The sequence below is a fragment of the Pithys albifrons genome, chromosome 10, assembly GCF_047495875.1.
Source record: "Pithys albifrons albifrons isolate INPA30051 chromosome 10, PitAlb_v1, whole genome shotgun sequence".
NCBI classification, from domain to species: Eukaryota; Metazoa; Chordata; class Aves; order Passeriformes; family Thamnophilidae; genus Pithys; species Pithys albifrons.
In genome coordinates, this window is record NC_092467.1 from 5,709,787 (window position 1) to 5,724,377 (window position 14,591).

At 48.1% G+C, this 14,591-nt stretch overlaps 1 protein-coding gene across 3 annotated transcripts in view; it reads right to left on the reverse strand.

Annotated features, from left to right (window-relative positions):
- COP1 (COP1 E3 ubiquitin ligase) overlaps positions 1-12,829 on the reverse strand; it is a 141,844-nt gene extending 129,015 nt beyond the window's left edge. For 2 of the 3 annotated variants that reach the window (XM_071564762.1, XM_071564760.1), the window contains exons 1-4: positions 12,274-12,829; positions 4,747-4,806; positions 2,994-3,091; positions 1,584-1,660 (exon numbers count right to left, since the gene is read on the reverse strand). In XM_071564762.1, the coding sequence (XP_071420863.1) occupies positions 1,584-1,660; positions 2,994-3,091; positions 4,747-4,806; positions 12,274-12,599 (561 nt within the window). In that variant the 5' untranslated portion in view covers positions 12,600-12,829. The remainder of the gene's footprint in view (positions 1-1,583; positions 1,661-2,993; positions 3,092-4,746; positions 4,807-12,273) is intronic. The other variant, XM_071564761.1, reaches the window with a different exon arrangement.
- Between the last annotated feature and the right edge of the window lie 1,762 nt (positions 12,830-14,591).

Consider the following 14,591-nt stretch of genomic DNA (forward strand, 5'->3'; position numbering starts at 1 on the left):
TACAGGCCTAGCTTTGAAAGCAACACTGTGAAAAAGAGTAAAAGCAATTTCCAAGAAGCTACAGTACATGCCTTCAGGTCAGCTGGGTGCACTTCAAACCATGTCTGGTTTATGCATATTTTATATTAAACAAGGTATATGCATATTTTATATTAAACAAGGTATATGCATATTTTATATTAAATAAGGTATATGCATATTTTATAATGAATATTAAAACTTACTGTGAGTAAACCCATGACTCCTCAAAGCATGCTCTTTCCTCAGGCACACAGCCACTGACAGCAGTGGTTCCTACAACCCAGCCCCTCAATTAACACCACTTCAACAGAGGCTTTTAACAGCAGGGGCTCCATGATTTCTAATATTACTTTGCAATCTTATTTATGAATTACAGAAGACATGGACACCAGACACAACAAGACAAATACACAAGTAGCTTGGCTAATGCCACATACTCTTTTTGATATTAACATACAAGAGCACCCAGTGGGGTCCAGGTCCAGGGGTGCTCATGAACTGAACACAGACCATGCTCTGATCCCGTGACATGAAGCAAGTCTCTAGTCTGCACTGGGGAGGCCACACCTTGAGTGTTGTGTTCAGTTCTGGGCCCCTCAGTTCAGGAAAGAGATTGAGGGGCTGGAGCGGGGCCAGAGAAGAGCAAGGAGGCTGGAGAAGGGACTGGAGCACAAGTGCTGTGGGGAGAGGCTGAGGGAGCTGGGGGTGTTTAGCCTGGAGAAGAGGAGGCTCAGAGGTGACCTCAGCACTGTCTGGAACTGCCTGAAGGGAAGTTGTGGCCAGATGGGGGTTGGTCTCTTCTCCCAGGCACTCAGCAATAGGACAAGGGGGCACGATGGGCTCAAGCTCTGCCAGGGGAAATTGAAGTTGGAGAGCAGAAAAAAATCCTTTCCAGAGAGAGTGCTCAGGCATTGGAATGGGCTGCCCAGAGAGGGGGTGGATTCCTCATCCCTGGAGGGTTTTCAACTGAGATTGGCCGTGGCCCTGAGTGCCATGATCTGGTAAAGGGACTGGAGTTGGACCAAGGGTTGGACTTGATGATCTTGGAGGTCTTTTCCAGCCCAATCCATTCTATGATTCTAAGACATCCAGGCAGTTTTATTTGGGATCTGAGCCACAGCACCACACTCCAAATGCATCTTTCTCCCTCTTGTGGCTGGTCCTGGCCTTCCTCCAGCCTCGCTGTAGAACAGCCTCTCACGTGTGATCAGACAAGCCCGTGGTACTTCTAATTATTCATGACTCTCATTGTAGCTGTAATTCCCCACACTGAATGGAAATTATTGCCTTTAAACAAGGGAGCTGCCAGGGGTGGTTTCCCAGGTTATATCAATACATCACAGGACTCCTGGCTATGCTAACACAGCTCCCCTCCACACACATTGCTGGCGGGAGGAACAGGAGGGAACAAGGTTGAGGGGATCTACTGCCACTTATGCTGATATTATTCCCTTCTAAAGCAATTCAGAGCATCAACAGTGCAATCTCTTTTAAATTAAGCTACATAACAATTGCTGCACAAAACCATTAAATAAATATAAAGTAAAAAAGTTGGAACATACGGTGCTACTCACTGAATGGTCCAGTTTGAGTCTTTTCTCCTCAGATCTTTGCTTCTGTTTAAGAATAAGTTCATTGACTACAAAACACAAATAAGATGCCAAAAAGGTTGATTTAAAAGTTCAGAAAACAAATATGAAAGATTCTACCTCAATATTTTTACTAAAGTAACTCCACACTCAGTTGTTATCAGTAATTAAAACAGTAGATATCTCCAATTTTTTCTCACTAATTTCTTCCCTGATGGTTTTTTGTAATGTATAAGAAGATTCTAAAAAAGAAATAAATAAAAAAATCAACAAGTACAAATCCTACACATTCCCCAAATTGTTTCAGTTCCTTTTTCTAAACACCCACCCATGGCTCTTTGAGAAAGTATTTCAACTCCAAGGCAGAAACACATCACAGGAGAGTAGAAGAGAGACAAAATATTAACTCATTTATTACAGACCAAAACAAAGCACAGCTGAATACAACAACTTTTTCCTTGAATTGCTGTGTGAATTTTTAAAGATTTTTTTTGCCTACAGTTTTATTTTACATCAGTCTAGTCAATTGTGCAAAGAGAAAGGTAATTTCAGCCTTCTGCACACACGAGCTCTTCCCCCTCCACCACAGACCTCAAACCTCTGAGCACAGGGTATGGAAACACTCTTTGGCCCAACAAATACCCCAAGACCTGCCTCAGCATCATCTCCAGTGGGCCTAAATCAGGTTGCCCATTCCTGAAACATTCCTTGGCTACTGGGGCTTTTCATCCCTTTACTATTAATAGTAAATACCCATTGAAATGGGTGTCTCAGCACATGAAATCAAGATTTGTTTAATGTGGTATTTCACACTGCAATGTGTTTCCTTTGATCTTTTCCCCGCAAAACTAAGTTTTAAACTCTATTTCCAGTCAGAAACATTTCCTCCCCCTGTAGGAAGTAATTAGGATTGCAGATAGGTATGTGCATGAATATTTTCTCTGTATCTAATTTACACATCCATCAGTCACATGGCCCTCACAGCACAATGTCTAATTCAGCCCCCACCCTTCCAGTGTCCCTGCTTAGTTAACAGGGCATGTCTCTGATTATTGGGCAGACAAGAATGCAAGAAAACAGAAGGAAAGGGAGATTCACACCTTTAGCCATCAGAAAAACACCTTTGCTTTGCTTTTCTTCGGATGAAAACAGCAGCCAGTCAGTCCCACTACTGAAACTCAGCACCCAGAACTGCTGCAGGCAGTACAGTATTAACAATTTATAATAGTAATAGTTTTGCCTTTTTTTTTCAGAAAAAAAGACAATTAACAAAGGGCTGATGTTCAGATTTTGTTTTCAACATCCAGAAGCCAGTAATTTACAGGACAATTTTACAAGTGCCTGCCTTCCTTAATAGCTAAGATGTTTCTCATGCAAGCTCACCTAAGAAGTTGGGATAAAGGTGATCTATGTTGTCCACCACATAGTTGCATTTGGGACATCTGTTATTGTCCTCCAAGCTCTGGTGAATACATTTATAGCTGTTTAAAAACACAAAAACCAAGAAACAACAGTGAGCAAACACGAAGGAACAAAACATAAGCACAAGGTAAATAACATCAACCTCAGATAATGTGCACTGTGTGTGCTGCCAAGAACCTACAGAGTCAAAATGCTCCAGTATTAACTCAGGGTGCTACAGCAGAAAGACAGCAAAGTTTCTTGCAAGGATTACAAAAGGTAGTGAAGTACTTTATCTCCCTGAGGATTGTGGCTGGTACTTCAGCCACAATTTCATCTCCAATTCATGCCCCTCTTCCACAAGCAGCACTAACAAACAGACTCATTAGTAAGGAACAACTCTTCCGGATTAGCCAATTACTGAGAAACCAACACTGAAAGCATTTTAGTTAACTGAGCAGATGAAACATATTCACCAACTGGCTGCTCTTCTCACTAGCAGTGACTTCAGAGGTTTTCTCTGTTGAGCAATTTGAGGGACAGAAAAATTACATGTTGCACTTTACCATCAAGTTTAAGAACCTGCTTGATGTCAACTGCTGGTAAAAGCCATCCGGTGACAACATTGCTCCACTCCTAAATAAAGACATGTTTCTCATCTTGGACCCCTAGAAAGTTACAGATCACAGAATCATAGAATGGATTGGGTTGGAAAAGACCTCCGAGATCATCAAGTCCAGCCCTTGGTCCAACTCCAGTCCCTTTACCAGATCATGGCACTCAGTGCCACGGCCAAGCTCAGTTGAAAAACCTCCAGGGATGGTGATGGTGAACACAGGGGTAAAGCACTACCATAAAGATCACACTGTCAGCTGTTATCTTACCTGCTGCAGGTTAAAACTTTTCTGAAAGTTAACTGAGTCTGCTGCTTGAGGAAGTGCTTTATGATACTATAATGTTACTTCTTACAAGGTTTATTTCTTGTTGGCAGACACCATAAGAGTATGACATAGCTGGGCCATTAAAGTATCATGGTTATCATTTATACCAATCCCTAGTGGAGAGGAGGAGCAGTGGGTACTTCCACACCCGCCCCTGGAGGGTTCTTGCACTTCTGCATGAAACATTTGCTCCTCATGGCAGCCAGAGCCAGCACACTGAAAAACAAGTGGAGCTGGGCCAGTTCAATACAACAGGAAGCCTAATACATAACTGAATGCACAAGCCACTTCACAGAATCCCAGAATCCCAGACTATTCTGAGTTGGAAAGGACCCACAAGGATCATCGAGTCCAACTCTTCACTCAATGGCCCACACAGGGGATTGAACCCATGACCTTGGCATTATTACAACCAAGTTTTAACCAACTGAGCCAATCTCAAACTCTGTATGGTCTTGTACAAAGGCAAGGAGGACCCAACAACATCACTCCCAACAGCTCTACAGAGGTGACACCAAGAGAGGTAATTTGACAGACTGTTATGACTCTGGGGATTGGATATTATCAGCAGATTATGACCGTTTCATTTCTTCACAGAGCAAACATGGTGGCACAGTTTTTGGTTTAAACACTTTTTTTTTAATCTAACAGGTACCCATCTTTTAAAAGTTCATTTCAACCTCTTTCTTCAGTGCAGGGACAAAAGACAGGAGGAAAGGGATTCACAGCAACATCCATCTGCACATGCAGCAAGAGACGGACTTTGTGGGCAACACACAGAAGCCAAACCTTACCAGAAGCTGTGTCCACATTTTGTCATGTAGGCTTCTTCAATCATATCGAAACAGATGGGGCTGAAACAAAAGTCACAAAGGTGTCTATGTTAAAAAAGGAAAGAAAGTAGTATTAATTCAAAGCAGAGCCCTAACTGTGCTTAGGTAATATTCTCTATGTGTAAAATGAAACGACACCAAGTGCACCAGCAAACAGGCGATACAATGATCAAAGGGCAATCAGCAGTTCTTTGAACCCGAATGATACTTCAGTTTGCTACAATTAGAAACCAGGTAAGTGTTCACTCCTCAAGTTTTGAGGAGTTGCAAACATTTCCAACAGTTGCAAACTACCCAAACAAAGCCAGAGTACTTTAAGCAAGCAAAGTAGCAGAAGAACCTTCCAACCATCTGTACTGTAAAAACCCCTGACCTCACGTGAACACACAACGTCTTTATAAATTACACGGAAATTAGTTTCTCCTTCCTTTTTTCAGCCAATAGCTGTCTATAATTTATCAAAGTGACACAAGGAGGCAGAGCAGATCAGAAATAGTAATGATGTCATGAGAACAAGGACTAATAAATGGGTGGAGAAGGTGCCAGTGAGGAGCTGCCCCTGCAGGCACTGCCAGGGCTGAGACTGCAGGAAAGCAGGAGGAAACCAACAGGGAAACAGCTGACGCGGGGTCAAAGGAGATGGGGAAGGCAGAAGGACTCGTTAGTGACCAAAGCACAGCTCTCTGGAGGGATCACCAAGAACCAAGTAGGGAGCTGAAGAGAAGGATGTGCAACCAACAGTGCTCCACATGAACCTGGGCATGATGAGAGAGACAGGAATTCAGAAGATGGGTAATGAAAGAAATCTGGTTCATTAAGTGGCTGTGATGTGTTTGAAAGGAAAATGAAACACAAATGAAATCAGAGGAGCACTGCATCATCCTATTCCAGTGACTTCCATGGCTGCTGTCCCTGAGGGCTTTATGCTGGCACAGACATCCTCATCTCCAGGATGGCACCCACAGAGCTGGACAGCAATGTCACAGCTCTGCACAGAACACATGGACCAGTGTGTCACAATCTTCCCTTTGCTTTCAAGCCCATACAGAGATCCAGTCTTCCCTCACTCCCACAGGTCCACACCAGTCTCAGTTCAGAGAGCAGCATTTTCTCCTCCCACGTTCTGCCGACAAGGCAGTTCCCACCGAATGAGCTGTTAATAAACTGTTAACAACTTCTGCAAAGCACAAATCGTTTTGCATCCAAAATAAAAAACACAGATCAAACTGAAATAAGCAGTGCTTGTTTCTCAAACACCTCAGATTCTGGCGCTGCTCAGAAGTTGTTCCCCCTTTCTGAATGCATTTTAGAGGATAATAACACTTGTTACCCTATTAGGAAAAAATGTTACAAAAATAGGAGAGGAAACACCTCTAAACACTCATTAAGCCCATGAAGCTGTGACCCCCACCAATGTAACTCCCATCTGAAACACCAAGCTGGAAAACATGGGTGCCCTGAAAGGTTTATCCAGCCTAACACACGAACCAGGTTGTCTTAAATATTCCACCAAATCACCTGTAAACACGTACAGGCGAATGAACCAAACCAGAATACTAACCTCTGTGCCAACTGAGCCATCTCAAAAGAAGCCTCAAAAGTAATTAACACACACCTGTCTCTTTTCCACCTTGACAGAACTTTTTCTGCACATCACTTGTCTGGAGTAGCACCAACTTCAGGAGTTCAAGTCACTGTTTTCAAGTGAGAAGTTATTTAGTTTCAAGGCACTGTTTAGTCAGAACAAATTATGACTAAACTCAGCCAACCAGGGTGAATTAATAGGAGGAGAATTAGGCATCTTCGTATTCTATTAGCTGGCCTTTAAAAGAGAAGGTGAGACTTATGTTTATGAGAGACTGAGAGTGGTTTCTCCCCACCGGTGATGAACAGTTTAACTTCACTTTCTCCAAGCCATGCTGTGTAACTTCTGTATACACTGCGTGTATCACGTTAGAAACTGCTACTCCCCACAGGGCCAGGTGTGTTCCTTCCAGCACACTCCCACTGCCCTGCAGTAATTCACAAGGCTGCAGTGCTCCTTTGTCCCCAGTACAACATCACAAATTAGAGCTAAAAGAGGAAGATTACCTCCTAACCCGACAGTCATCCAACATTACTGTTCCCAAATTTATTCTTCATCATACCAGTTTGACTGGAGAAGTGACAGAGCCAAAATAGCTGAGGGAAAGCAATCAGAGCCAGCAAATGTAGCTATTCAGTACCAGGGTCATCGTTAACGGAGCCTGAAGTTTCCATTAAGAACTGTTTCCCCCGAAATGCTCACTGATTTACAAGTAAAAACAAGATTGATGTCTTTTAATACTTACTGAAGCCAAGCTGGCTGCAACACATGAAAGCTGCTATGCACCAGTTGTTTGAAGTTAATCTAACACAGAGGGAAGGTTAAGAAAGCAGCGAAGTGATGGGGACTTGAGACACACCAGAGTTTGTGGCGCACACAGACAGGGAAGCAGAGGTGTGGTGAAATCAAGGCTTCTCTGCATGAGACAGCTCGTATTCTCTACGTGTCTTAAGCAGCAGAGCCAGGTTAAAAGGATGCAGGTGGCTTCAGTTCTGGGCCCCTCAGCTGAGGAAAGAGATTGAGGGGCTGGAGTGGGGCCAGAGAAGAGCAACGAGGCTGGAGAAGGGACTGGAGCACAAGTGCTGTGGGGAGAGGCTGAGGGAGCTGGGGGTGTTTAGCCTGGAGAAGAGGAGGCTCAGAGGTGACCTCAGCACTGTCTGGAACTGCCTGAAGGGAAGTTCTGGCCAGGTGGGGGTTGGTCTCTTCTCCCAGGCACTCAGCAATAGGACAAGGGGGCACGATGGACTCAAGCTCTGCCAGGGGAAATTGAAGTTGGAGATGAGAAAACAATTCTTTGCAGAGAGAGTGCTCAGGCATTGGAATGGTCTGCCCAGAGAGGGGGTGGATTCCCCATCCCTGGAGGTTTTTCAACTGAGATTGGCCATGGCACTGAGTGCCATGATCTGGTAAAGGGACTGGAGTTGGACCAAGGGTTGGACTTGATCTCGGAGGTCTCTTCCAACCCAATCCATTCTATGATTCTGTGATTCAAAAATGTCTCTGACCTCGAGGAAATAATGCATTGGAATCTGATAAACAGGTTTTTATCCAGCACTGCAAAGGCTGACTATTCTTTCTCTGCAAGGTAGACCTCTAAACATCTTAAAAATAATTTCAGCCAAGTTCACGGCTCTTAGTTTTGCCAGCTGTTTTCCAGGCACCTATCAACAGTGCTCCTGTCACCTGCTGCTCCCCAAACACCTGTCTGAAGTATCACTGCATAATTTTAACACCTTTCAATAGCAAATAAGACCCATTAGAGTGTCATGCTCCTATTCAGCTGCTCTCTGCTCTAACCAGGACTTGCTGCAGGCTCTGTCCTTCCCACAGAAGGTGTCCAGTGAAAGATCACTGCTGTTATGCAGCTCCCATATAACAACTGATAGCAAGACCATCCTTGCACATGGCATGCAAACAGCTCGCTGTGTTTTTAGTTTGTGACCTTCAGCGTCAGTTAAGAGGGTTACTAAGAGGGTTTGTCAGATCACAAACACAGGAACAACCACACACAGCCCATGCCTGGATTAACAGGTAACCACCTGAGGAATGAACTGGTTTTAAAAACCCATGAACCTGCAAAGCCCAGCTGGCACAGAGTCCTTCCCACTGCTGAGCATGTTGGGTGCATCTCTTCAGGTCAGAACAAAACACCCACTCTTCCATGTCATAGAATCACAGTATGGATTGGGTTGGAAAAGACCTCCGAGATCATCAGTCCAACCCTTGGCCCAACTCCAGTTCCTTTACCAGATCATGGCACTCAGTGCCACGGCCAAGCTCAGGTTAGAAACCTCCAGGCATGGGGAATCCACCCCCTCTCTGGGCAGCCCATTCCAATGCCTGAGCACTCTCTCTGCAAAGAAGTTTTTTCTCATCTCCAATTTCCCCTGGCAGAGCTTGAGCCCATCGTGCCCCCTTGTCCTATTGCTGAGTGCCTGGGAGAAGAGACCAACCCCCACCTGGCCAGAACTTCCCTTCAGGCAGTTCCAGACAGTGCTGAGGTCACCTCTGAGCCTCCTCTTCTCCAGGCTGAACACCCCCAGCTCCCTCAGCCTCTCCCCACAGCACTTGTGCTCCAGTCCCTTCTCTGGCCCCGCTCCAGCCCCTCAATCTCTTTCCTGAGCTGAGGGGCCCAGAACTGAACACAACACTCAAGGTGTGGCCTCCCCAAGGCAGAGTCCAGGGGAAGGGTCACTGCCCTGGGCCTCCTTATATGTTCTTATTTGTGCCAGAGCTCAGAAACAAGCACAGTTATGACGCAGCCACTGAAGAGACAGGTCAGATCCACTCCATGTAGGGAGCAAAGCAGAAAGCAGCTGGTTTTAAAGAGGTTTAGTCAACCACTAACTGGAAGGGCTAATATAAGGCCTGGAAAAAGCAAGTAATTGCATTGCTGGACAGGAGAAAACCCTCTGATTAGAGGATTCCCTTTCAGGTACTCTCCAGGCAAATGGGAAAACATCTGTTTACAGGAACAGCTTGAAATAGGTTTAAACTCTACATCCTGCACTAAGAGAAACAAAGTTTCACCTTTTATACTAAAGTAGGGCAGTAAGTCAGACCTATTTGCTCTCTTGACCGGAGTTCCACATTTCCAGGCAGCCCCTGATACACACCACGAAGAGGATACACTTGCAAACTCCTGAGAATACACTTGTCAACGTTTCTCAACCCAGAGTGGCAACACATGCCAACATTTACCTTAAAGCCCTGGGCTCCTGTTGCCAAACAGCACTTTCAGGAGACAGGCAGGGAGGTCTCACACACTACTTATAGGGAATTTCCACTTGCACCTTGATGCTCAAAACTCACCCAAACTTCTTTGCTCTTTCCCATCTTCCACCTGGTACAGGCAGAATCTACAACTGAGTTTAGAGCTGTAGCTTCTAGCAACTCACAGCTCAAGTACAGAAAAACTATCAAGAGTTCCTTGCAGCTGGCAGCATCTTGAACACATCCTTACAGGGGGAAAGAGAGCATATGGAAACCTGCTTCTCACACTGAGATATCTAAGGCTTGTTTAAATCAATTATTTAAACCTACACACACACACACACCTGCCTTCTTGGACATTGCTCAAAACTCCAGGCTGCCCAGTTCAGTTTATTTCGCATAACTGTATTTTTTAATTTAAAGAATAAAACTATAATTTTTAGCCAGAACAATAATAAGCAAGAACAAGCCATTCAGCCCACAGAAATACAGAGCAGGGAAAAACCCAAGTTAACCATAATCATTGTCTGCTCTCAAAGCTTCTGACCTCCATTTCAATATGCCCAATGTGGGTCTTGCAAACAGCACAAGACATTTTGGCCTGGTTATACTGAGTTGTTATCTGTCCTCTCACTTGTTCAGCCAACAGCAATCCTCAATGAGGAGAAAATAGCTAATTACAGGTTCTCCTTGAAGAATGCCCAGCACTCACCTGCAGAAAAAGAAAAGAACCAAGAAACTCAGCTTTTTGAACCATCTTAAAATACTTCAGCCGGTCTACAAACTGCTTTTGGGTGCAACTTTCCAACACCCTCATTTCTATAACAGACAACAAAACAGGAAATAAGAGCTGACTAGAAAGGACTGGGAGCCAAGGTGGCAGAGCACTCATGCCAGTGTGGAGGGAGTAAAGGGGAATGGGCATTTGTAACTGTGTTTATCCTTCATGACCAGAAAACCTGTGAGCAACAAAGCTCACACCAATTGCCCTTAAATCCACCTAAGGTGGCCTGGAGGCAGAGCAGGACATCAGCTGATTACAGCTGTGCTCTCATCCCAATTCTGCAACTGAGCAAACCACTAACTACAGTAATAAGCAGTAATTTTTGTCTGTTACTTAAATTTGAGATAATACCTGTCCTGTGGAGATGTCACATCCAACCCTTACCCGTAAGTCAGAGCTGTCAGAGTCATCTTGGAAGCTGCGGCCCTTTCTCTTCCTTTTTTATCGTTTCTTTCCAAGACGTGACTTTCCTGCAACTCAAACTTTTTTTTCCAGTAACTCTTCCCTGTTTGCCTCTCTCAGATGTGAACATTCAAGCCTGCTTTCTGTTCTCACAATTTAATACATCCAACTAGCTATAAAAATCAAACTCCTTATGTCAGAAGGTTCAAAACCCATCAGCAGGAGGCTGTCTTTAAAACTGCAAATTACCAACAGTTCTCAAACCACACATTGCAGTGGGCCTTAGTTTAAAAATTATGCTGAAAGGTGATTTCCAGCTAAAAGCTGCACCTTTGGCTGGATGTTACAAGAAGCTCATCTACAAACACTTTATCCCATCACAGCAGAAATTCCCTACACATCTGGTTTTTGGTGCCTGCCTGACACAAACCTTATTGCTGTTTCAAACCGGCCAGCCTGTTCCAGCAACACAGGCAAACCAAGCCACAAGGCTCCTTGGATCCCCATCCAAAGGGGCACTAAATCCTCTGCTGGCTCCTCTTCCAGAGGTCAGAGGGCTCCAGACCTCTCTGAGACCACATAAGCCAGGAAAACATGGCAGGTTCTGTGATGTCAACACACTGAGAGGAAGTAGCTCGTGGTGCAGGTCCTTTCCAATAACCTGGGCACACTCAAGGAGGAACCTTCCTGGAATAACCTGAAGTTGCTTAAAACAGAGAGGGTGGAAGCACTGCTGCTACACAGGGCCCAAACCAGACAGAACCACAGAATCCATCAGGTTGGAAAAGACCTCTGAGACAATGGAGCCCAACCTACAACCGATCACCACCTTGCCAACTAGACCAGAGCACTGAGTGCCTTGTTCAGTCTTTCCTTAAAGACCTCCAGGGACAGTGACTCCACCACCTCCCTGGGCAGCCCATTCCAATCCCTGGCAAGCCGTTCTGTGAAGAAATTCTTCCTACTGTCCACTCTAAACCTCCCCTGGCACAGCTTGGGGCTGTGCCCTCTCATCCTGTTGCTTGTTCCCTGGGAGCAGAGCCCGATCTCCGCCCAGCTACAACATCCTTTCAGGCAGTTGTAGAGAGTGAGAAGGTCCTCTCTAAACCTCCTTTTCTCCAGACTGAGCCCCCCCAGCTGCTCCTCATCAGACTGGTGCTCCAGCCCCTTCCCCAGCTCCGCTGCCCTTCTCTGGACTCGCTCCAACACCTCTCTGTGCTTCCTGAACGGAGGGGCTCAGAGCTGGACACAGGACTGGAAATGCGGCCTCCCCAGTGCCTGGTACAGAGGAACATTCACCTCCCCGGTCCTGTTGGCCACGCTGTTCCTGATACAGAGAGGCACAAAAGAGGGAAACCCCCAGAGCCAGAACCGCCGGGGGCAGCGCTCGTCCCAGCGCCTCCTGCCCCTCGGGGCCCGCCGGTTGCTACCGCGGCTATCCCCCCGGCATGGCGGCGCCCCGGCCTCCCCGCGCCGGCGGCGTATCGCGACATATCGCGCTCACCACACGAAGTCGTTGCTCTTGTCCTCGTAGGAGTTGATGAGCCCGTTGCAGAGCGGCGTGAGCAGCGGCCTCTTCCTGCCGCCGCCGCCGCCCCCCGGCGCGGCCGAGGAGCCGCCGGGCCGCGCCGCCCCCGCCGCCAGCCGGGCCAGCCCCGCGCCCGACCCCGACACGGCGGCCGCCACCAGCACGGGCCGCGCCGCCGCGCCGCCCGCCGAGGACGAGCCGGGCGCCATGGCCGCCGAGGAGGAGGAGGAGGACGAGGAGGAGGAGGAGGCCGGTGTGGCGGCGGGCGGCGCGGCGGGGTGCGGCGGGCGGCTGCCCGACATGCCGAGGCCGGGCCGGGCCGGGCGGAACGGCCTCAGCGCATCCCCGCGCGCGCGGGGACAATGGAGCTCCTCCTCCAAAAAAAAAAAAAAAGAACAAAAAAAGAAGGAAAGGAAAACAAAAAAAGCGCGAATTAAAAAAAATAAAAAGAAGAGAAGGGGAAAAAAAAAAAACAGGCAAAAAAGCGCGGACCCGGCGCGGCGCTGGTTCAAGCTTTATTGACAGGCGGACGGGGCTGCCGCGCGTGCGCGGGGCGGGGCCGCGCCCGAGGGGCGGGGCGGGGGGGGGGCGGCGCGCGCTCCCTCAGGGGCCCGGTACGCGGGGGGGTCCCGACACGGACCGGCACGAATCGGACAGGATCGGCTCGGATCGGCACGGATCATGGAATCATAGAATCGATTGGGTTGGAAAAGACCTCCGAGGTCATCAAGTCCAACCCTTGGTCCAACTCCAGTCCCTTTACCAGATCATGGCACTCAGGGCCACGGCCAAGCTCAGGTTAGAAACCTCCAGGGATGGGGAATCCACCCCCTCTCTGGGCAGCCCATTCCAATGCCTGAGCACTCTCTCTGCAAAGTTTTTTCGGATCTCCAATTTCCCCTGGCAGAGCTTGAGTCCATCGTGCCCCCTTGTCCTATTGCTGAGTGCCTGGGAGAAGAGACCAAGCCCCACCTGGCCAGAACTTCCCTTCAGGGAGTTCTAGACAGTGCTGAGGTCACCTCTGAGCCTCCTCTTCTCCAGGCTAAACACCCCCAGCTCCCTCAGCCTCTCCCCACAGCACTTGTGCTCCAGTCCCTTCTCCAGCCTCGTTGCTCTTCTCTGGCCCCGCTCCAGCCCCTCAATCTCTTTCCTGAGCTGAGGGGCCCAGAACTGAACACAACACTCAAGGTGTGGCCTCCCCAAGGCAGAGTCCAGGGGAAGGGTCACTGCCCTGGGCCTGCTGGCCACGCTAGTTTGGATCCAGGCCAGGATCCCATTGGCCTTCTTGGCCACCTGGTCACACTGTTGGCTCCTGTTGAGCTTCCTGTCCCTCAGTCCCCCCAGGTCCCTTTCTGCCTGGCTGCTCTCCAGCCACTGTCCCCACAGCCCGGCACAGCCCGGCCCGGCTTGGCTCGGCTAGGCTGGTGGTGTGCAAATCCTGGAGCGCAAGTGCCGTGAGGAGCAGCTGAGGGAGCTGGGGGGCCTCAGCCTGGGGAAAAGGAGGCTCAGGGGAGACCTTCTTGCTCTCTGCAACTCCCTGACAGGAATGGGGAGCTGGGGCAGATCAGGCTCTTCTTGCAGGCAACAAGTGACAAGAAGACATCATGGTCTTAACTTGCACCAGGGGAAGTTTTGGTTGGACATTAGGAATAATTTCTTCACAGAAAGGGAGATTAGACACTGGAATGGGCTGCCCAGGGAGGTTGGGGAGTCACTGTCCCTGGAGCTGTTTGAGGGAAGGCTGGACTTGGCAGTCAGTGCTCTGGGCTGGTGACAAGGTGGTAACACAGAATCCCAGACTATTCTGAGTTGGAAGGACCCACAGGGATCATCGAGTCCAGCTCTTAAGTCAATGGCCCATACAGGGGATTGAACCCATGACCTTGGCATTACTACAACAAAGTTTTAACCAACTGAGCTGATCTCAGGGTGATGGGCCACAGGTTGGACTTGATGGTCTCAGAGGTCTTTTCCAGCTTAACTGATCCTGGGATTCTGTGATCTCCCTCAGAGTGCCGAGGGGGAAGTGGCCAGGCCAGGCTGTCCCTCAGAGGCTCCTCAGAAACCCTCCCTGCCCTCCCCAAGCCCCCAGCACCGCAGAAGGGCCCCGTGAAGGGCCAGGACTGATCTGTGCCATACAGGGGTTTTGACTTGCAGTTACACCCTCAATGTGTACCCCAAAAGGCAGCTCTGCTCCTGCCCCCAGAGTGTCAAGCATCATTCAGCTCCACAGAAAAAAGGAATCCATGGCTCGAGGCCAGTTGTGTGAGGCTCAACAAGGCTGGTCCTGCACT